Here is a 22,766-nt window from a genome sequence, read left to right as displayed (position 1 = left end):
GCTGAGACAGTAGGATCAGTTGAGCCCAGGAGTTGGAGGTCGCAGTGAGCCACAATGACGCCACTGCACTCGACCCAGGGTGACAGTGCAAGACTCTGTCTCAAAAAAAAAAAAAAAAAATCCCTTTTTTCACTCTTGGGGAATAAAATGCTTTACAGTGGTTATCTCCAGTTAGTAAGATTACCTGCAACTTATTTTCCTTTTGATTACCTGCACTTTCTAAAATCTCTACAGTAAACATGGCTAACTAATCATGTAATTTTTTAAACCAAGCAATACTTTTTTAATTACAGGTTGAGCATTCCTAATTCAAAAATCCAAAATACTGCAAAATCTGAAACTTTTTAAGCACCAACAGGACAGAGTAATGTCTTTGCTTTCTGATGGTTCAATGTACACAAACTTTGTTTCATGTAAAAAAATTATTTAAAATATTGTATAAAATCACCCTCAGGCTATGTGTACAAGGTGTATATGAAACATAAATGAATTTGCACCTATAGTCTTAGGTACTCGGGAGGCTGAGGCAGGAGGATGGCGTGGGCACAGGAGTTGGAGGCTGTGGTGCGCCAGGATGTGCCCATGAATAGAGGCTGCACTCTAGCCTGGGCAACAGAGTGACACCTCATCTCAAAAAAAAAAAAAAAATTAAGTAGCTCCTGATCCGGATTTTAACTTCCTGAAGATTAAATCTCCTGTCTCCCTGTCCTATATGGTTTGTATTGCAAAGCATCATAAGCTCAATAACCACACAGAACTGAGGTTATTTTTCTAGACCACTCATACTTTTCCACTGCGGCCAAGATGAGAATGTAGGTGTTTGCATTGTTGATGCATATTCACAAAGTCGTGTTTAAATCAAATGCTTGCTCACTTCTTGCTCCCACAACCACCTAGATGATTATTAAAAACACTCAGTTTTCTTACTGTGTCAATTGTCCCATCAACCACAATTGCCCTTCCCCACTGGGTGACTTTAACGCCCCTGGAATAGCACCGGTAACCATGAGGCCATTTCTAGGTGAACAGTCTGCCTGAAGGTGCCAGCTCAGCCAAGGCACAGAGATGCCACAGCGCTCCACAGATGGAGCACAGCCCCGACCCTTCCCTCTAAGACAGCGCCAGGACAAGAAAGTGATGTATTCCTTTCCTCCTCCTCCTCATGTTTTCCTGATTTCCTTTTACTCCCATTTCCCGTCCCTCGCCCACAGGCAACCATTCTCTTGTGTTTATCTTCTTTGTGTTCTTGCAAAACGGTATTGTTTTGAATTAGTAATTTACATAATAGCACTGTGCTATCCATGCTCTATTTCTTACATTTTCACTGAGCACTATGCATTACGAGGCCTCACGTTGCCTGCCATGTGTGCGTCTCATCAGTCACTTGGAACTGCTGCAGCAGACTGCAGGGTCATGCCCACCCACTGCACCCTGAGCTCTCCAGGGACGGATGCCCGGCCACCCCCCTCACCACCACACACAGCACTGGCAGGGAAGGGGAACCTGCGGCCTTCTAGGCCCTTAAATGCAGCCTTCTGACTGAGTCCAAATTTTACAGAACAAATCCTTTTATTAAAAGGGAGAGTAGAGAAAGATGAAGCTTTTCTTGCTTCCTTTGGTGCTTAAAAAACAACAATCTTGAAATGAGAAGGCCGCAGGTTCCTCAGCCCTGCTGGGCAGACCCTCGCCTTAGGGACCTGTGTGAGCACTTGAGGGATTCACACCCCGGAGAGTGGCTGCTGGGCCAGGGCTTTGCGGGGGCCCGACCAGCGGCCCCTGGACGGCCTGCACTGGCAGGGCTGTGAGTTCCCACAGCCCCACGCCCACCCTCAACAGACATTATCCAGCTTTCTAGCTCCCACCAGTCTAAGAGGTGGAATGGGATCGAGTTCAAGGTTGTGTTCCAGTGTGGATTCGTACCAAACCTACCTGAACCATGCCTGACAGGGGAAGGGCAAGAAAAGCATTTGCACAGTAAGCGTCAGGGGTATGAAATGGAAACAACTGCTCCTTGGTAAGTCTCTGCCCTGAGACCCCACTGCCTTGAGCTGTCACAAACTGCTAGAGTGCAAACATCATGCACTGGCCTGATCCTGCCTGCTCTCCCTGTCTGATGCTCCTCCCAAGGTTGTGGACTGTTTGGAGAGGGGGGACAGCAGCAGCACAGAGCTCCACCTTTTTATTTGCAACCATATGGTCTTACTACCAATGCCCGTCACGTGGAGCTCACGCCACACCACTCACCATGTGATCTGATGATGCTGAGGCAGTCTATACCTGTTCAATGAGTCCCAGCAAGGTCAACTTGCCGTAAAGGTTGCTGAACACTTACTCTCAATCTCTGTGCTTACTTCATCACAGACCAGGAACCAGGAGTTTGCAAACCAGCACTAGTCTGTAGCCCACACCTTGAGTGTGAGATAGAGAAGGAAACAAACCAAGCAACCTGCCCTGGAATTGCTGGTGAGAGCGAATGAGAAAATAAACACAAGAGAGACAAAGCAGGCCGGGTGCGGTGGCTCACGCCTGTAATCCTAGCACTCTGGGGAGGCCGAGGCGGGTGGATCCTTTGAGCTCAGGAGTTCGAGACCAGCCTGAGCGAGAGCGAGACCCCATCTCTACTAAAAAAATAGAAAGCAATTAGCTGGACAACTAAAAATATATAGAAAAAATTAGCCGGGTATGGTGGTGCATGCCTGTAGTCCCAGCTACTCGCGAGAGGCTGAGGCAGGAGGATCGCTTGAGCCCAGGAGTTTGAGGTTGCTGTGAGCTAGGCTGACACCACGGCACTCTAGCCCAGGCAACAGAGTGAGACTCTGTCTCAAAAAAAAAAGAGAGAGACAAAGCATCATGCAATACAAATGCCTCCCACCTGCACAGCACACACCCACCTACATGCCTGTGACCATGTACCTGCAACACCCACTCACCTTTCACGTCAGCAGTGGAAGGGAGGTGGTGTCATGGATCCCATCTGAGAGGCGAGGACACCAAGGCCTGGTGAGGTTACATGAAGTGGTCATGGGGACACAGGTGGAAAGCAGTGGTCCCCTCAGTTGCCTCTCCCCTCAACCTCCCTTCTCCTCCCCAAAGAGAAGGCCACCACATGGAAACACATCTCAAACTCCCCAGAGGACTCACAGACTCTGACTTCCAAACATCCCAGTTGTAATTCTCAGACTTGGAACTTAGCTGGCTTTCCAATCCACGCAGCAACTCACAGCCAGCCAGACGCCTCGGAGGATCCTGGTAAGGCCAGTGAGTCTATGTCCCTCACCTGCCACCTGTGGCCACAGGGTCTTCCCTCACACATCACAGACCACCCTCCCACCCCCTGCCAACTTGGCCCATTCCTCTCTCCAGCCCCAGCTCCAGCAGCGTCACGAGAGAACAACCTGGAGAGAATGCCAGGAAGAGGTGGCCAGAGAGGCTGGTAAGCCTGGCCTGCTGAGCGAATGCAACCACTGGAAGCCCCAAATTCCTGTACAGACCCTCTAGTCACAGAGCAGATTCTTTCCCAAGGCTTGGTCTGTGCACTCCCCCCCAAGCCTGCCAGGCCGGCCTCCCTCCTCGCAGCCATCCACCTGCACCCAGTGCACCGTACACCCTTTCCTTAGGTGCCGTAAGTCCAAACGGCCTCGCCATCTCTATTGCCAGATACCTTATCTACATTGCTAGATGCCTGTCTGCTCCTTCAAGCTACCAAGTCAGGGATTTGCAATGAGACAGTGAACTCCTAGCAGGGGAGGAGGAATCATCTTCTTTGTTGCCCTTCTGAGAATCTTACAGATGTTTACACAAAGAACACTTTTCATATGCCATGAACCACAAAATGGAAGGTGAGAAGCAGAAAGCCAAAAGCTATGCTGACCCCAAAACTAGGTACATCTATTATGCATCAATTAAAAAAAAAGTGAGGCTGATTACGTCTCTGGCATTTCTAAAAGCTCCAGAATAGAGCAATTAAAAAGGAACACTTTTGATAAACCATAGGATACGTATTCCAGCTAAAAGAACAAATCCAGGTGAGGGTGTTGTCCATGGATGTTGATAATGTCTTCTCATGTCTGAGTGCCTGGCACTTAGCACAGCCTGGTACAGAGCAGTGGCCAGGTACCTGCTGGATGGATGGACAGACAGACTGATGGTTGGACAGACAAAATATGGTCCGAATCTGGGCTCCACCCTAAAGGTTGTGTGATCTCATGCAAGTAGACGACACTGTGAGCAACTGCACTGAGTTTTCATGAAAAGCCTTAATATGAGGGAGGTTGAGCCCAAAAGATGAAGAGTATATGAAATTTCACAGCTTCTCACAGAAACAAGGACAGCTGGTCACTGTTTTGTTCCTTCTCACAGGGCCCACAAAACTGGGGGGAAATATGACAAGATACCTAAAGGTGATCTACCCTTTTCTAGCAGAAATGAGTAGGAGAATGCACAGGCATATATATAGTCACACACAGCCCCGAAACTCTAAGCCGCCACAGGTTCAGCTCTATTCTTTCCAGGGTAAGGACCCAGAACCAGCACATTTTGCTTGTGTTTGCTTTCTTGCTTTTTCTTGGATCCAGTTCCTACTGAGGTTGGCTATCAGGGTGCGCCCCAACTCAGTGTCCACGAGGCCTTTATCCTCTTATCTTTATAAAAGGGCTTTTTCCCCTGGAGCAAGAGGCTCAGTGGCTGAGTCACTTTCCTGCTTGAACTCTGCCCTGTGACTAAGCAATAAGAAGCCAAGGCAGTCAGCACCCAGTGTTTTTGCTGTGTCACAAACAAAGGAGACAGCACTAAATGTAGATGTCGTGTCCTATGTCTGCATCCAAATGCCACCCCCTACCCCAGGTGACAGATGCTCAGAACATGTCTGCTGAATGAATGAATGCTGTAATGAGAAGGGGAGGGGTGTCCAAGGCCCGGGATGCAGAAATCTTCACATGATGGACTGCAGTACAGAACAAATGCAACCATTATAAAGAAACTGACAAGGACTCCAAAGCTTGCCCAACTTCTCTGCAGCTGGTGGCCCTAAGCAAGCTGCCAAACTCTCTTGGCCTAGTTGGCCCATCTGTAAAATGCAAATACCAATTGCAGGGGCTGATAAAAGATTTTTTTCAATGGTCAGGAATGAGAGGCCTGGCCAGGTACAGTGGCTCACACCTGTATTCCTACCACTATGGGAGGTCGAAGGCAGGAGGATAGCTGGGGGTCAGAAGTTCAAGACCAGCCTGAGCAAGAATAAGACCCTGTCTCTACTAAAAATAGAAAAAAAAATTAGCTGGGCATGATGGCACGTGCCTGCAGTCCCAGCTACTCAGGAGGCTGAGGGAGAAGGATTGCCTGAGCCCAGGAGTTTGAGGTTGCAGTGAGCTAGGGTGATGCCATGGCACTCCAGGCACTCTAGCCTGGGCAACAGAGCAAGACTCTGTCTCAAAAAAAAAAAAAAAAACCAACAAAAGGAATGAGAGGCTATAGCACAACTCCATGAGCTGGATGCTCTGCTACATGCTTACCCTCCCTGTAAAGGCCAGCACCTGCAAAACCAGGCCCAGATCAGGAAAAACCAGCCAAGGCTCTGAGTCTTCCCACCTAGCCTGCTCCTGGCAGAGATGTCTTGGAAAAAGCCCCAGTCTGGGAAAAGACCTAGATCCTAGAGCTAGTGTCCAGCTCTGCCAGTGGCATGCCATGAGATCCTGGTCAAGTCACTTGGTGCCTCAGGACTGCTGTTTCTCATGTGTAAAACAAGGAGTTTGGGCAAAGTAGTCTCTAAGATCCCTTCCAGCCACGGTACTCGACAATCATAGAAAACCAAAGGTTGCTGGGAGAGGTGGGTAATGGTCCACAAGTGCGTGTTAAATTATCCTCTGTGTTCCTGCATATGTTTGAAAGTCTTATAAGAAGTTTTAAGGAAGGAAGAGTGAGAGGGAGAACAGTCCATCCTTAAATTGAACTCAATTCTGCCTCCCAGCCCATGTTCCACTCTCTGGGGTCAAAGAGAATCACATCTCATCATTAGCCCTGCACCATCTGAAAACAGGCATTTTCCAAGCCCCTCTAAGTCTCCTTTCCTCAAAAACTCTTTCCAAGGTCCTTTTGAAATTGAACTCTTCACATGTCGTGGCAGTGCCCTCTTTAAAATGTGGGCTCCGGGAACAAAGTACCGTGAAAGTGTGTTCTCAGCACAGAGAAGCGTGGACCTCCTCAACCACGGACACTCCAGACCTCTCCCTTAGGCACCCCTCGCTTTAACTCCAAGTATGGCCTGCGCCCTGGGACGCCTCTTGATTCCATGCACAGGCTGGGGGCTCGCTCTCTACTTGGGGGCAAGCCGTCCCCAACAGCTGTAGCATTGGTGGTGGCAGCAGGTTGCCTCACCTACATCATCTCCATCCTCGCCAAAACCCTAGGAGGAAACTATTAGCCCCTTTTACAGACAGGGAAAAGAAAGCCCAGGAGGTTAAGTGACTTGCTGAAGTCACACAGTTTAGGATGGAAGAGCCAGGATTTAAACTCCAGTCTGTGGGGTTTCCCAAGAGTAGGCTCATGACACTCAGCTGTCTCTAGTCCTGTGGCCTCACTCCCTGGCAGCAAACCCACCGATAATGCTCAGGCCACCTGGGTCACTCATCCCTGTCACCATCCTTCCTAAAATAACATAACACTCTCAGAGCAGAGACTATCTTCCCTGTCCCACAGCCCAGCACCTCCCAGGGGCTCAGCAAAGACTTGCCTGACCGTTAACCAGACCCAGACCTGCAGCCACCAAACCAAACATCCTTCCAAAGTGTTCCCAGAAACCCCAACTGTGACCCAAAGCACACTCCTGCTCACTCAGACCTAGAGAAGACCAAGAGAGGTTTAACATCTCAAAATATAATGATCACAAAACCAGACTTCATTCTTGTCCAGCCACATCAGGGAAACAGAGGACTGGAGAGGACATACATCTGAAAACGATGGCTACTGGCCCCAGAATCACAGCGGTATATTTCAGCTGGTATCAGAATTTAAAAGAATGGTTAAGTTTAAGGTTTTGATACTCCAAATGAGAGGGCTAGGAGAAAAACAAAAAATGATGGTATGCATTGATATTCCAGTTCAAGCATTAATGCTGAAGTTTCCCGAAAGTGCATCCCTTAGAACACTGATGTCGCAAGATGCTCCATGAAAAAGGGACTCTGTGGTCAAGTCAGTTTGGGAAACATTGTCTAGTGAAACCATTCTAGAGAAGTCCCAAAGCACACTGGCTTAGCGCTCTCAAGAGGCCTGCTGCAAAGGAGCCTAAACTGCTCAAACCAGCACTGCCCAAATGTGTCTGACCACAGAACCCTTTTAGCAAGCAACACCATCAACATTCCACCAAACCAGTGTTGAATAGATGTTTCTTTGAGAAATGCTGATCTAGATCTTTTGAGAAAAGTCTTGATAGCCTTATTACCCTAAATTCTAGACTGAACAACCAAGCTAACCCTGAATGGGAAGAGGAAGTGTCTACAAAGCAGAAATATCTAACGTACTTCAAGGCCTTTGGGATGAAGACAGCAGTGCTGGAAACATGAAGGAAATGTGTGAACATCCTTTGGCTGCCAGCTATGAATGCTGCTGGGATTGTACAAGTTAATTTCTGGGCTCAAAAGAGTTGCAGATGATGCTGAAACTAAAATCTTTCTTTGAAGTCCAAAGGAACCATCCTGAGACTTTCCAAAACATTTAGAGGAAAAAAAATACACAATTTTTAGAAGAACAAAAGGAAAGAAAACATCACCCACCTCCAAGTCAAGGTGTTACGGACAGTATGGATAGCCTTAATTAAAACTCAAAGCAAACAGTACAGCCATTTCTCAAAAAATTAAACATACAGTTACCATATGACCCAGCGATTCCACTTCTGGGTATAAATCCAAAATAAGTGAAAGCAGGGCCTCGAAGAGATGTATGTACACCCGTGTTCACAGCAGCATTATTCACAATAGTCAAAAGGTGGAAACAACCCAAGTGTCCACTGACAGATAAATAAACAAAATGTGGTATAGACACACAATGGAATATCATTCAGCCTCAAAAAAAAACTCTGACACATGGTACAACATGGACAAACCTTAAGGACATTATGGTAAGCGAAATAAGCCTGTCACAAAAAGACAAATACTGTATTGACCCCCTTACAAAAGATATCTAAAGCAGACAAATTCATGGAAACATAAAGTAGAATGGTGGTTGCCAGGGCTGAGGTACCGGACAACAAGGAATTACTGTTTAATGGGTACAGAGTTTCAACTTTACAAGACGAAAATGTTTTGGAGATGGATGGTGTTGATGTTTGTACAACAGTGTGAAAATACTTAATTCCATTGAACTGCACACTTAAAAATGGTTAAAATAGTAAATTTTGGCCAGGTACAATGGCTCACGCCTGTATTCCTAGCACTCTGGGAGGTCGAGGCGGGTGGATCACTCGAGTTCAGGAGTTCGAGACCAGCCTGAGCGAGACCCCGTCTCTACTAAAAATAGAAATAAAAATTATCTGGACAACTAAAAATATATATAGAAAAAATTAGCCAGGCATGGTGGCGCATGCCTGTAGTCCCAGCTACCCGGGAGGCTGAGGCAGTAGGATCACTTAAGCCCAGGAGTTTGAGGTTGCTGTGAGCAAGGCTGACGCCACGGCACTCACTCTAGCCCGGGCAAAAAAGTGAGACTCTGTCTCAAAAAAAAAAGAAAAATTAGCCAGGTATGGTGACACACGCCTGTGGTCCCAGCTACTAGGGAGACTGAAGCAGGAGGATCGCTCGAGCCCAGGAGTTTGAGGTTACAGTGAGCTATGATGACACCACTGTACTCTAGCTGGGGTGACAGAGTGAGACCCTGTCTCAAAAAAAAAAAAAAAAGTGAAAAATTTTAAGTTATGTGTATTTTTTCAGAATTAAAAAAACAGAAAAAAGGTTCAAATGGTAAATGTTATGTTATATAAATTTTATCACAATTAAAAAAAGTCAAAGCAAATGAGTTATGAGTAATTATCCAACAAGGGATGGATAGCCCACATGGGACACCCCAAACATCTGTTTAATTTAAAATGTTTCTATAGCACTTTCGTGGACTCCGACTCAAAAAGATCAATAGAGACACACAATTCAAAGATATGCAATCTGTCCCAGGTACAAGGTAAAAAAAGATCCAATTTCCCATTTAAAATTATTCCATGATGAATACACGCAGCATCCATACTGCACAGACCAACACGAAGTTCAACCCTCCTGCTCTCTGCCTCCTATTTCTCTGGCTCACATCTTCCCAGTTACAGGAAATGGCTGTACAGCCTCTTCACGCTGGGGCCTGCGAAACGTACAGGTGGTTGGAATGAGGTGGACAAAAAACAGACAAAACATTTTTCCTACTCTGCTTACTTTTTCAGGAAATAGAAAGCCAAAATATCAAAAATCACTCAAGGTGAACATTCAATCAGATTAACAGCAATCATGGTGTAGGGCTGGAAAGGCCCCAGAACTCTAGTCCAACCCAGTCACTACACTTCCTTGGACAAAATGCCACCTGGGAAGTGCTCAAAACCTCACAGGACTGAGCAAGTCCCCAGTCAGTGCTCAACCTCTTCTGTGTTTACTGTTAACCTGGGAAAAAACCCAAGCCCCAGGAAGCTATCAGGCTCAGCCCAGGTCAAGATGTTGCGGTTAGGACCAGATCCCCACTCAGGGCTCTTTTGAGGACACCAGGCTGACATTCAAATTCTTCGTGTAAAAACGGAAGGACTCTCCAATCCTACAACTGGCAATGTGGTGTTCCACACGGTTCCTGGCAGCCAGCCCCACATGGCCAGTACCTGATGGGCAACCTTGGGAACTTCAGACACCAATGTCACACCACCTCCTTCCATCACAGACACACCGTGGGTGGTGATATCGGTGTGTGTATCTGGGACTCGCCCAAGCCTTCCTCCTCTCCCACAGCCTCTGCCACTGTGAAGTCACCACTTAGGAATCTGGAATCTGCACATATATTTGAAGAGCATCGAGACAGGGACACATCATTCACTCGACACACAACTGGCTATTCATCCATTCAACAAAAAGTTATTGAACACCTATCTTGGGCCAGACTCTATTCCAGGCATTAAAAATACAACAGCGAATTTGGCTCAGAGAAATTACATCCTAGAGCAACCCTGACACCTGCTTAGTGTAGTCTACCAGCAGCTACCACAGAACCTTCAGCAGATTCCCAGTTTTCTGGTTCTAAGGCCAGTTCTAGGTTATGGCACCACTATTATGCTACACTGCTCACAGATAACAAAATGCTTCCCACTTTTTATTTACCATCGATGGCCAAATAGCATAGTGAATTAGTTAATGTTTCAATTACTTTGTAGAAGAAGAGATAAGTTCAAAAAAAAGTTTGCGTGCCTTGCTCAAGGTTTAAAATCTAGTAAGGACTGACCACCACTACCCCAACCTGCCAGCCCACTTCAGCAGCGACTTCGTCTGCTGACTGTATCACCACACAAAGGTGGCACCACGGGCAGTGGACATTCATCTGCTGTTTCATCTGCACAAAATCTCTCCTGCTTGTGTTCCGTTGGAGAACTGCCTCTGCCCACTCTAAAACACCATACAGTATAAAAAGGGGTCGCCAATCACAGTATCCCGTCACCCTACCCTATTGGCTGGTTCCACTGCTGGGCACAGGGCCAAAGGGAGAACAATCTCAGTCCTCTAGCCCTGGTCACAGTGATTGGGCCTCACATGGACACATGACCCTAGCCAGGCCAATCAGAACCCTTCCATGAGATTTTTCTGCCTGGGTTGATTGGATAGAGCTCCCTTTCTTCTCTGGTCAAGAGCTGTGAATATAAAGCCTGGAGGGGTCTGAGGCCACCTTCCAGGCCCATGGGAAGAGCACGCAGCACTCAGGGGGTCAGTTTTTCCAAAGACCACTTTCCCCCATCTCTCCCAAGGTTTTAGAATGTTATAAGTCCATACATTTCTCTTTCCTGCCTTAGATGGTTTGAGCTAAGTTTCTGTCACTTACAATAAAGGCACCCTGAACTGATACACAAATAAAAGCTGCCCTTCACTTAGAAACCTCTTCTCAATTACTACTTTTAAATTCCTCTGCCACTTCCTCTCAAATAACACAATTAAAAGAATCAAAAGAAAAACTGCAATGGTTGAAGCTTTTACTAACACCCTTCCCCTGCCACCCTCCCGGACAGGACAGAGTGGATGAAGAAAAGGTGGCTGCTACCGAAGGGAGCAAGGAGAGAACAAAAGGCCCAGGTAACCTCTAGTGAATAATAGATAGCCACACCTGACAATCACCAGGAACGCCCTGGCAGGGTTATTCCTTTAAAAAAGAAAACTTCCAGGTTTAATTTGTGACAATGTACGATGCCTGAATTCCAAGTCACACCCAAACCGCTCACTCAGCCTCAGATCACGTTCGCATCCCACCTCCCTGCCACCCAGAGCCACCTGCCAACCCCCTGCTCAGGCCGGTCTGACTTCACAGCTAGGCCTCTGCTCCTGCTGTGCCTGATGCCCAGGCAGCCCCTCCTTCCCCCCCTGTGCCTTCACAGCTCCACTTTCACACCAAGTCCCAGCCCATCGGCGAAGCCTCCCTGGGCCTCTCCAGCTGATGCTGCCATCTCCATCCTCAAGTTTGGTGAACCCAGGTTAGCAGGCTCACTAGCAAACTCAAGAGGCGGCACACCACGGGAGGAGTTGGGGGCGAGGTCGGGGGCGGGTACAGGAAGGAAACATTCAGCACTGAGCAGGCCAGTAGAGAGGTCTGGCAGGCAATCAACGAGTTCTACCACTTCTGCCTCCCCAGAGAGGCCTGGCGTGAAATGATTTGGGGAGCCCTCTACATTTAGACGGTAATTAGAGCCACTAGAGGTAGATGAGAGTATCTGGGAAAAGTATACAGTATACAGAATTTTAAAAACAGGAAAAAAACTGTGTATCTATATCACTCAAGTGATTTGTCTCATAATGTCACTCTCATGAGTGTCCCATTCCCTCAGGGAAGTGGCAAGCTGCAGGCTGGAATTACACCCTGTGCACCCCTGCCTCTATCTGCACCCACGCTCCACCTGGGCCAAGCACAGGACCAGATGCTTCAATCCTCCCTTAACACATCTGCTTCCCAGCGACAGAGGCAGGCAGCATAGCACACTTAGTCCCATCTTACAGATGACTGAATCTAACAGAAAAAACAAAGGACTGCATGGAGTTCCGCGTGACCAAACTAGACTGTGATACAACTGGGAAAAACACGAGAGATCTGAGCCACTCAGAAGAGAACAGTAGTTCTCTCCTCTCCCTACCACCAGTTAGGGGCAAAGGTGTTCACTTCTTCCCTGCAGATGCACGTATCATACAAGGGACAAGAAAAAGCTACCTAATTCCAGAGTTCCCAATGATAGGAAATGTCCTAAAATTGTAGTGTAAAGGCCTAATCAGGTAACAAGAAGAAATATCCATCAGGAGCACTGGGGTAACTGAGAAGGCGCTGCAACCCAATGAAATGACAATAATAAGACACCACTCCCGGCACTGGGTTGCCTCAGGATCACTTACATATGAAAATACAAATGCCGAACGGATACAAGATGCTGAATGGCAGTGCACTATCAATACTGGAATAGGAGCAACTCCCCCCAAGGAACAACACTGTATGTTTCTTGGTCACCTCCGTTGCCCCCAGCCCGAACAGGGTAGGTTATAAACGTCTGGGGATCTAACTGAGCACGAGTTGCCCAGATGCGCTTGGTTCACCCACTGGCCTGCCAACACACTGGCATATGCCCTCCCCAGTTTCCTTCCGGTTCCAGGCCCCACGTGGTGGGCTGCCAGACACCATTTGCCCAAGGCACCAGACTCCCACAGTGCCCAAGTGCCAGCAGTGATGGGCGTTCTGGATCAGGGGCCCACACAGGATGTGGAATCCACCAGTAAAGTCTGTAAGTGGGTGACGGCATCACCTCCAACACAGAGAGACAGTGACAAAGCGGCCTCCCCAGATGCTATGGATCCTAGAGAGGCCAGGTGGTTCCTCTCTCAGGCTTCACAAGGGCCTCGAACTGAGGCCAACTCACATGCAGAGTTGCCGGCCTGGGCACAGAATGGAAATCGCTAGGGAGTGGAAGGAGGCAGGACCAAGTGCTGGGTTTCCCTGACTTTGGCTTCTCGGGGACAAGACCTCCCTCACTTCAACCAGAGCAACAATTTCAAGCACTGAGATTTGCCCCAAAAGAAAGGCCTCCTGGCTAAAAGAAAAAAAAAGTTGGTGAACTACTGCACAGTAATTCATCCTTTACAAAGACCCAACACGCCATTATTTACTGAACACCAAGTCACCCTCTCCCCTGGGAGCTCCAAGTGGCATCTTGCCATACCAAATGCTGTCCTAACTTTTCTAATGTATTAAATAAAATGAACTTAACTGCCCCTTGAAAATTATTTTTCTAAGGATTTCATGAACCTCTTTGAAGCCACGGAACTCGGCATTGTGGTAAAACTGGAGTCTGAAATCACTGCCCTAGGGGATACAATCCAAATCCTATTCTCTCCCTCTCTTAGAGGTCAGGACTGGCTCCCGGAACTTCAGCCCCATGAGGCACCACCTTCTGCAGCAGGCACGGAAAGGGCTGGACCTAATTAATGGTAATTCATCCATTAATTAATCTATTCCAGAGATTAAAGCTAGTGCTGATTCATACACATCCAAAAGAGGACTTCCGATCTGCCTTCTAACTTCTGTGCTTCCTTAGAAAGAATTCTGGAAACAGATCTTTGATAAACTTCCTCTGAAAACAGAAGCAATTAAAAAGGAAAAAATTACCTTAATGAGATCCCACTCTGTGCTTATCCTCTTGGCCACATCTAACAGCCCCCTTCTTAGCATCTCCCAAAGCACTATCCCAGGAAAGGACTGGGTTTGCCCAGCAACTCTGATATGACCACAGCTGCGGGGACAGAATGCAGGTTTGACAGTCAGAGATGCAAGAAAGTCAGAAGCCCAAAGTGGAGATAGAGGAGCCACCAATGAAATGACCTGCTGTGTGGCTAGCAGTTTGGTCTCTCTGTATGTCAGATTCCTTCAGCTATAAAAAGTGAGTTGGAGATGGCCAATATACATGAGAGCTGTTACCAGGAACACCTTATAAAATCATCCCCTTAATAAATGAGGCTTTTAACAGCCAAATAAATGGGTCCTGTCAGCTTTTGGCCTACAAGTAGCTAAGGGCAGTTTATGAGCCCTCTGGATTCACCCTTTCTTCCTTTTATATATGCATCTTTATTTCTATTGTATGTTTCAGTGCATTCTTAAAACAAGGACAAGACCTGAAAGACGGCACTTTGTTTCCTGGCTCTGAATATGTTAAATGAAACAACAGGTCATAATTCAAAACTCCTGGTGCCGAACAGTTTCTAAGCAATTTAATCACTCCAAGCCAGAGTTTTCTCCCTGGCAAAGTAATAATAATAGATAGCTCACAGAGTGTTAACAATAATTTTGCTCTTCCTCCCACCCCGTGGTCCTAGCCTATCAGCAGTAACAATTAAACATGATAAAGCAGTGAGTCTGCCACAATAGTAGTAGTGGTGCCCAACAAATGCTAGTTCTCATCCTTCCTCTATGCCATGCCTTCTTTCTCTAGCTACCCTGGCTAAAAAGTTGGGCTTCCGAAGTCCCCATCCAGCAGGACAAATCTACCACTTGTCACAAATTCCCAGCAGTACCCCCCCCACACACACACACAAATCAGTCACCTCCAAGACCAAGAACACAGGGGTTCCAAAAGGCACCACCAAGGGAACCAGCCACCGCCTTCCTCCTCAGGCAGCTCAGCGCTCTCAGGGAGGGAACTGAGCCCAGCAGCCACTACTAGGATTTTCCCATGGTGCAATGCAACTTCCCCAACTTTTCCGGGCCCACAGTTTCCAAAGAAACCTAGGCAGGCACTGTGCATAATCAACCGCAAGTCTGGGCGAGCTAAGAGACTGAGCTCTGGGCAGGCGGAAGAGAGCTGGGACAGCCAGAAAGTCCTGAAACCGGGAGGCAGGGACCAAAATTTAGGAGCACTGGTCCTAGCCCAGGTCCCAGTCTTCTAGCCTGCACCCTCGGTTAAAGGCTAGCACAGGCTCCCAAAGGACTGGCGGATGGTGAGGAGCCCTGTTGAAAGGGACTGACGGGGCATCCCTCTGAGCTACCTCCCAGCCCTGTGACTGGACCCGGTGGCCTCCGGAGGACCCTGCGGCGAAGGCACCTAGGAGGGTGAAGGCCCGCAGGGGGGAGCATTGTTCACCGCGGACGGCGGGACGGAGCGGGGGCTGGTGTGATTTAGGGGTCCACGCGTCGCCGCCTCCCCAGATGGGCTAAAGGGAGGGAAAGTTCAACCCGCGGCCATCGCCAGGTAGAGCCGTGGCCCTGGCGAGACCTCCCTTGGCGAGCAGGGGGGAGGAGCGGCGGAGGGCCGGTCCGCGAGGCCGGGCGAGGGTCTGCCACTCACCCGCGCCCTCGGCGGGCTGCGGCGGCCCGACGACGCCGTTCAGGTAGAGAATGGGCAGCAGGTGAGGCTGCGTCTTCTCCAGCGCCGCCCGCAGGTCCTGGAAGTGGTCCCGCTCCTTGGCCAGGAGCAGCTTGAGCAGCAGCTCCGCCTTGGCGCCTCCCGCCTCCTCGTCCAGCTGCCGCCGCTCGCCGGGGCTGAGCGCTCCCGCGGCCTCGAGCAGCCCGAGCACGGTCTCCACCTCCGTCATGGCCTGGGCCAGGCTCTGCTGACACTGGGCGAGCAGCTCCCGGCGCTGCGGCTCCATGGTGGCGGGCCGCGCCGCCCCGCCCCGCCGGACGGCTGCCGGGCCCCCCGAGGCCGGCGGGCGGGAGAGCGCCTGGCGGCAGCCCTAGCGCGCCGGGAGCCGCGGGGCGGCGGGGGCCATGGGCCGGGGCCTGGGCGGGCGGGGGCCCGGGGCGGCGGGCGGCGCTCAGCAGCGGCCGCCTCCCGGGCTCCGGAGCGCAGCCATGTTGGCTGCAGCGGCGGCGGGACTGGAAGAGGAGGAGGAGACGGAGGAGGAGAAGGAGGAGGCGGAGGTGGGGACGGCGGCCGGGGCGCGCCCCGAGGCCCGGCTCCAGCCGGGCATGCTCCCCCTCCCCCTCCGCGCGCGCCGCCGGGCCCCGCGAGAAAACTCGCCCCGAAAGCCGGGCCCCGCGCCGCCCCCCGGACAAGATTACAACTCCTGGGGGAAAGTCGCCAGGGCTGGGCCCGCCAGGCCCGCGACGGCTCCGGTCCGGCTTGGCGCCCGCCTCGGCCCCGTGCGCCCCGGCCCGGTTCACCGGGGCCCCGCGGGCGCCGCCCGCTCCGCCATGGCCCTAGCCCTGCCGCCGCCGGCCCGTCCCTCCTCTCTCCCCTCCCCCGGCCGGCCCTCCGGGAGGGGATGGGCGAAGGGGAGGGGTCCCCGCCTTCCCGCCCCCGGCCCGCCCGCTAGGCGGGGACGCGGCGCTGGCCTGTTCTCCCGGTCCCCAGAGGCCCAGGCGCAGCCGGAGGTGAGGGACGCGGAGTTAGGCGCATGGCCAGCCCAGCCCGAAAGCTATTGGAGACCCCCGTCATACAAATCCCGACCCCCATCCAGGGTCTCCTACTCTGAGAACTTCAAAATAAAGCCTGGAGACAAATGCGGAGAGGGGAAGGTTTTCCCTAAACTGGGACATCTCCGAATTAAGACATCGCCCATCTGTGAGGTTTTCCCGCTCCAAGGAGCTCTTATATAGAAAATTTCCCAGTGAAATCCCCCAGACTCGGTTAATAGGATCATTTCCCTCGCCAGCATTCGAGGGGAGCTGGTCCTCAGAGTCTAAAGGAGTTGACATCGGCAGGGGGAACATTGGGTGGCTGGATGAGGAAGGAGTGGTGGGGGGTCTGCGGTGGAGTCCTTGTTCTTTTTGGCAGGAGAGGTGCTCTCCCCGTGAACGTCTCAGGAAGAGGGGAATCACTGGGCATCCTTGCTTCCCTTGCTGACCTCAAGGGCATCTACAATCAGGCTTCAAGCCCAAGAACGTCTTCTGTCTTCCATTACAGCCCATGTGGACACATGCTACTTACCTCCCTGACTGGGGGGCAAAGTCCTTCAAAGCTGGGACCCTAACTGATTGTTCTCAGTGACCCCACTGTGCTCCTGGTGTGGAGCGGGATCCCAGGTCCCTTTCAAACATCTGTGTTGGAATGAGTGCCACTCTCTGACAAACCGCCAGCCACCCACACTGTTACCCATATCCACACTTCCCTCTTCCCCCAAAAGCAAAGCCTTCCTAAATATTCTGCTTTTTGAGGGGAGACGTCGCTTTTAGTTAGTGGAAACACACTATATAGTGGTTAGAACAAGAGAACCAGAATTTGCACTCTGCTCTGAATAGCCACACAAAGTGGGACAAATCAATTACCCTTGCTGGTCTGTTCTCAGGAGAAACAATGGAGGGGGAGAGTATATTAGATCAGAGGTTCTTAGTCTTGGCTTCATGAATAACTCAGGGGTGTCACTAAAGCTGTTGAAATTATCTCCACTTTTCTGTGGGCATTTATGTATTTATGTATTCTGGGATAGGGGTCCATAGCTTTATCAAATCCTTTAAGACCTCTATGACACAAGATGACTCCAACTGAACTATGTAAAGATATCTCCCTGCTCAGACAGTCTGGGCTTCTATGGCCGAGCAAGGTTTTAGGGAGTGGAAGGCTGGCTACTGCAAGGTGCCAGGGTTCTAGACAGGCTCCCAGGCTCCTCCCTCCCCCCTCCTGTCCCTGAGAGATGGTTCCTTCTCCTGGCCACCACTTCCCTGATGGAAACCATGAAGCCCAAATCATCCCCAAGGCATTCACCTTTTAGGACACACCTGGAACTGGAACCTGTGTCCTTAGCTGGATTAATGAGAGATCTAGGTGGAGGGAGGAAGGTGGAAGTTGGGAGAGGAAAAAAGAGGAAAAGTTGGGCACTCATTTGGTTTATGGTTAGAACCAACTGTAAGTCCCAGATCTAAAGGACACCTGAGACAGGACAGAAGGGGGCAGGAAGGAGAGACAGTCTCCCAGTAACCACTAAGAGGATGGCGGGGAGCGTGTGTGTGTGTGTGTGTGTGTGTGTGTGTCTGTGTGTGTGTGTGTGTGTGTGTGTGTCTGTGTGTGTGTGCGCGCGCGCGCGCGCGCGCGCGTTTCCTCCCTGGAAGGCTTCCTAAGAAGCAATGAGGAAGCCCATTTGCTAAGACTGCTTTGTCCCAAAGGCTATGTAGTAATGGACATTACTTTTAGCAGACCTTTTATTGGAAACTCTTGGGCTTATGCAAAATGTAAACCTTGAGGAGATAGCTTACTGTGTAAACATATTCAATTTTAAGATTCCTTTACCCAGTAACTTTGGTATGACCTTGTACTTTTTTTTTTCTGAACACAGGGTCTGGCTTTGTCGACCAGGCTAAAGTTCATTCAGTGGCCTCATCTTAGCTCATGGCAACCTCCAGCTCCTGGGCTCAAGCAATCCTCCTGCCTCAACCTCCTGAATAGCTGGAACTACAGGTAGCCACACCTGGCTAATTTTTTAATTTTTTGTGGAGATGGTGTCTCGTTCTTGCTTAGGCTGGTCCTGAACTGCTGGCCTCAAGTGATCCTCCTGCCTCAGCCTCCCAGAGTGCTAGGATTACAGGCATGACCCGCCACACCTGGCCATGACCTTGTACTTCTGTAGCATTTTACACCCTTTGGGGCACATTCCCACACACTATCTCCTTTGTGCTCTGTACTGGGGTGAATTGTGTCCCCTCAAAAGTTATGCTCAAGTCCTAACTCCCAGTACCTGTGAATGTGACCTTATTTAGAAATAGGATCTTGGCTGGGCGCAGTGGCTCTCGCCTGTAATCCTAACACTCTGGGAGGCCGAGGCAGGAGGATTGCTTGAGGCCAGGAGTTCAGGACCAACCTGAGCAAGAGCAAGACCCTGTCTCTACTAAAAATAGAAAAAAATTGCCGGGCGTGGTGGCGCAAGCCTGTAGGCCCTGTTACTCAGGAGGCTGAGGCAGGAGGATGGTTTGAGCCCAGGAGTTTGAAGTTGCAGTGAGCTATGACCGTGCCACTGTACTCTAGCCTGGGCAACAGAGTGAGACTCTGTCTTAAACAAAAGAAAAAAAAAGAAAAGAAATACAATCTTTGCAGATGTAATCAAGTTAAAATTAGGTCATGCTAGTTAGGGTGGATCCTAAGCCAATAACTGGTGTTCTTACTAGAAGAGGGACATTTGGACACAGAGACACACACAGAGAAAATACCATGTGAAGACGGAGGCAGAGACTAGAGTGAGGTATCTTCAAGCCAAGGAACATCAAGGATTACGGGCAACCACCAGCAGTAGAAGAGAGACCTGGAACAGATTCTCCCTCAGAGCTCCAGAAGGAGCTAACCCTGCCAACACCTTGATTTTAGACTTCTGGCCTTGAGAAGTGTGAGCCAATAAATTCTTGTTTTAAACCACCCAGTTTGTGGTGATTTTTTATGGCAACCCTAGAAAACTCATACATGCCCCTTCACAATGGGGAGGTAAGAAGGACAAAGATGGGAGTCCCCATTTAGAAATCACCCTGTCACCTCTGCTGCCTAAGAATTTCTCTGTGCATTCACACACCCTTCCTCCTTTCTTCTGGTCTTGGAAAAAGAGGGCCCCTCCCCCTTGAGAAGAGCCCTTCCATGCTCTGGGTACACTCCCTCCACCCTCCGCACACAGACACGCCCACGCCCGCACACAGCCCACCTCTGCTCAGGTTCAGGCTTCTTTCTCCTTTGTCAAAAACAGGCTCGGGTCTCCACCTTCTCAAGGGTCCTCTTTCCCCCTTGAGTTTTTTCCAGAAAGAATCACTGTGTCACACTGGGACCTCCACATCTCACTGCTTGGTTGGTACTTTGCAATCCAGCTTCTGAGCGGAACTCCCCCCAGAAAACTGCTGTCTCACTGTTAACCTCCTGGTACCACCTCCTAGGCCTTTCCTTCCCACTTCACACCTCCTCCAGCCTCAACTCTGCTGGGCTTCATCCAGTGAGAACACCTTGTTCTCCCTTTAAGCCCCCCCACCCCCTCCACCACTCTCTCCAAGGTTGACTCTCCAATCCTCTCCCCACACTTCCTTCTTCCTGAAGGGAAAGCACTTTGGAGCTGGACAGATAATGAGCTCAGTCCCCAACATTGACACTCACTGGCTGTGTGTCATTTAGCTAGTTACTTAACTTTGCTGAGCCTCAATTTCTGATTTCTGCATCTCTAAATTGGGAATAAACATCCCCCTTTGGTAGGGTTGTTAGTAGGATTAATTATATGGTAGGACTTACACAAATCCCTCAGCAATGCCTGGTATCTGTCAGGCACATAAACTCCCTAATGTAGTTAGTGTTCAAGAGCAGGCAACGACTCTGGCCAGAATGCCTGACTGAAATGCCAGCTTGGCCAGGCATGATGACTAAAGCCTGTAATCCCAGCACTATGGAAGACCAAGGTGGGAGGACTGCTTGAGCCCAGGAGTTCGAGGCTGCAGTGAGCTATGATCATGCCATGGCACTCCAGCCTGGGTGACAGAGCAAGACCCCATCTCTAAAAAAATTAAAAAAGAAGTTCTGGCTTTGCAACTGATTAGCTCAGTAATGTTGGATAAACTTTTCTGTGCCTCAGTTTCCTCATATGTAAAATAGGGACATCAATAATGGTATCAAAGTAGTGAGCGTTCCATCTGTGGTAAGCATGCTGTTCTTTTGGCCTCCCTCTGAGAGCAAAGACTCCACAGCATGTAGCAACAGGTTTTGAACAGATGTTTTTCGTTTCCTGAATGAGTGGTTGTAGACTCTAGCTGAAAGGTTTCCATCTAGCTTGTCCTCAGACAGTGAGGGCAGGGGCCCTCAGGACCTTGTTCTCGGCTGTATGCCTCCAGCACGGTGCCAGGCATATGGTAGGTGCTCCAGAGATATTATTTTTAATTAATAAGTGAGCATATGAATGAATGAACAGACTGAAGAGTTTTGCATTGAGGCCCTACTTCAAAATAATATCAGCAAAAAATGGGAAGATTGGGAAAGAGAGCACCACAAAAAGGAGAAGCAGCAGAAACAAAGTGAGCAAGGGTCACAAACACACTCTGATGCCACAGGAATGGGTGGCAGGTGGGAGCTCGAGGCAGACTCCTGGAACTCTGCCCACTGCAGAGTGGGTGCTAGCACCAGGAGTCCCTCCCTTTCCTACCTTGCCCTGCCTAGAAGTTTGGCCTTCTAGACCCTCCTATAGTCCTAGCTACTTCGAGAGGCAGAGGTGGGAGGATGCCTTGAGCCCAAAAGTTCGAGGCCCACCTGGGCTACATAGCAAGACCCCATCTCTACAAAAAATAAAAAATAGAAACGATGCCCCTGCTCAGAAATCCAGGCCCAAGCTGATGGCACCCAGGCCTGGCAAATAGCCCCTTCAGGTTTTCTGTCTGGGAGCTTTAACTCTGATTCAGAGCCCATTCTACGCATTTCAGCTTAGATGTTAACCTGCTTTAGTAAGCCACGCGTGCCATACCAACCTTCTTGCAAAAGAGTTTGGTGTCACTGCTACTTGCTCTCATTGCAACTTTTTTTTCAAGTGACAGGGCTATGTTGCCCAGGCTTGTCTCGAACTCCTGTACTCAAGCACTCCTCCCATCTCAGCCTCCCGAGTAGCTGGAATTACAGGCAAGTGCCACCAAGCCCAGCCTCATTGCAACTTTTTATCCCCCCATTAACGTTTATCAACGTGCATTATTAAAATTACCAGTTCACTTTTCTACGTCCCTATGGTAGACAGAATGTCCCCCCTACATGCCCCGAAAGACGTCTATGCCCTAGTTCTTGGAACCTGTGAATACGTTTTGGTACGTGGCTAAAGGGATTTTGCAGATGTGATTAAGGCTCTGGACTTTAAAATAGGGAGAGTATCCTTGATTATCCAGGCAAGCCCAGTCTAATCTAATCACATGCGCTCTTAAAAGCAGAGAATTTTCTCAAGCTGGAGGCAATAGAAGCGGAAGCCAGAGAGTCCAAGCATGTGAAGGAAGACTGGCCATGGCTGGCTCTGAAGATGTAGCGGCCCAAGTGCAAGGAGCTAAGAATGGGCCCCAGCTGACAGCCAGCAAGGAAACAGGGACCTCACTCCTATAACCCCAGGAACTGAATTCTGTCAACAACCTGAATGAGCTTAGACGTGGACTCTTCCCAGTGCCTCCTGAGAAGGTCCCAGCTGGTGCCGCCTTGATTTCCGCCTTGTGAGAGCCGAAGCAGAGAAACCAGCTGAGCCAAACTGGACCTCTGACCTACAGAGCTGTAAAGTACTAAATGGGTGCTGCTTTGAGGCTCTCAGATTGTGGAAATTTTGTTATGACAGCAATAGAAGACTAACGATCCCCAGTGACTGTGAACTCTACAGGAGCAGGAGCAGGAGCAGCAGCGACTTGTGCATGGTGGTACCCTGTGTCCCTGCCATGGTGCCTGGCACTTGATGGGCACTCAAAAACACCCTGTTACGGGGATGGGTGGCAACCTGTCCTTCCACCAGGCCTTGCTTTTGGAGTATTCATGGCAGAATCTAGCAGATCGGAGGACACATTTTCAAATAAGACACCTAGAAACAGGGCCTTCTCTGCAGGCTGAGAGAGCAGCAGCCTCAGGGGCCTCTGACCTTGGATTTTATGTTCTAATGGATAAGCAACAGCTGTTCCCTGGA

General features: G+C 49.7%; 1 protein-coding gene across 1 annotated transcript in view; it reads right to left on the bottom strand.

Moving 5' to 3' along the window:
* Positions 1-15,862, bottom strand: part of DLG5 (discs large MAGUK scaffold protein 5) — a 110,053-nt gene extending 94,191 nt beyond the window's left edge. The window contains exon 1 of the mRNA XM_045568293.1: positions 15,527-15,862. Coding sequence (XP_045424249.1) covers positions 15,527-15,830 — 304 coding nt within the window. The 5' untranslated portion in view covers positions 15,831-15,862. The remainder of the gene's footprint in view (positions 1-15,526) is intronic.
* Between the last annotated feature and the right edge of the window lie 6,904 nt (positions 15,863-22,766).

This window comes from Lemur catta, chromosome 14, assembly GCF_020740605.2.
Source record: "Lemur catta isolate mLemCat1 chromosome 14, mLemCat1.pri, whole genome shotgun sequence".
Classification (NCBI taxonomy): domain Eukaryota; kingdom Metazoa; phylum Chordata; class Mammalia; order Primates; family Lemuridae; genus Lemur; species Lemur catta.
The sequence above is the reverse complement of the archived record's forward strand: the minus strand, read 5'-3'. Positions and strand labels throughout refer to the sequence as shown.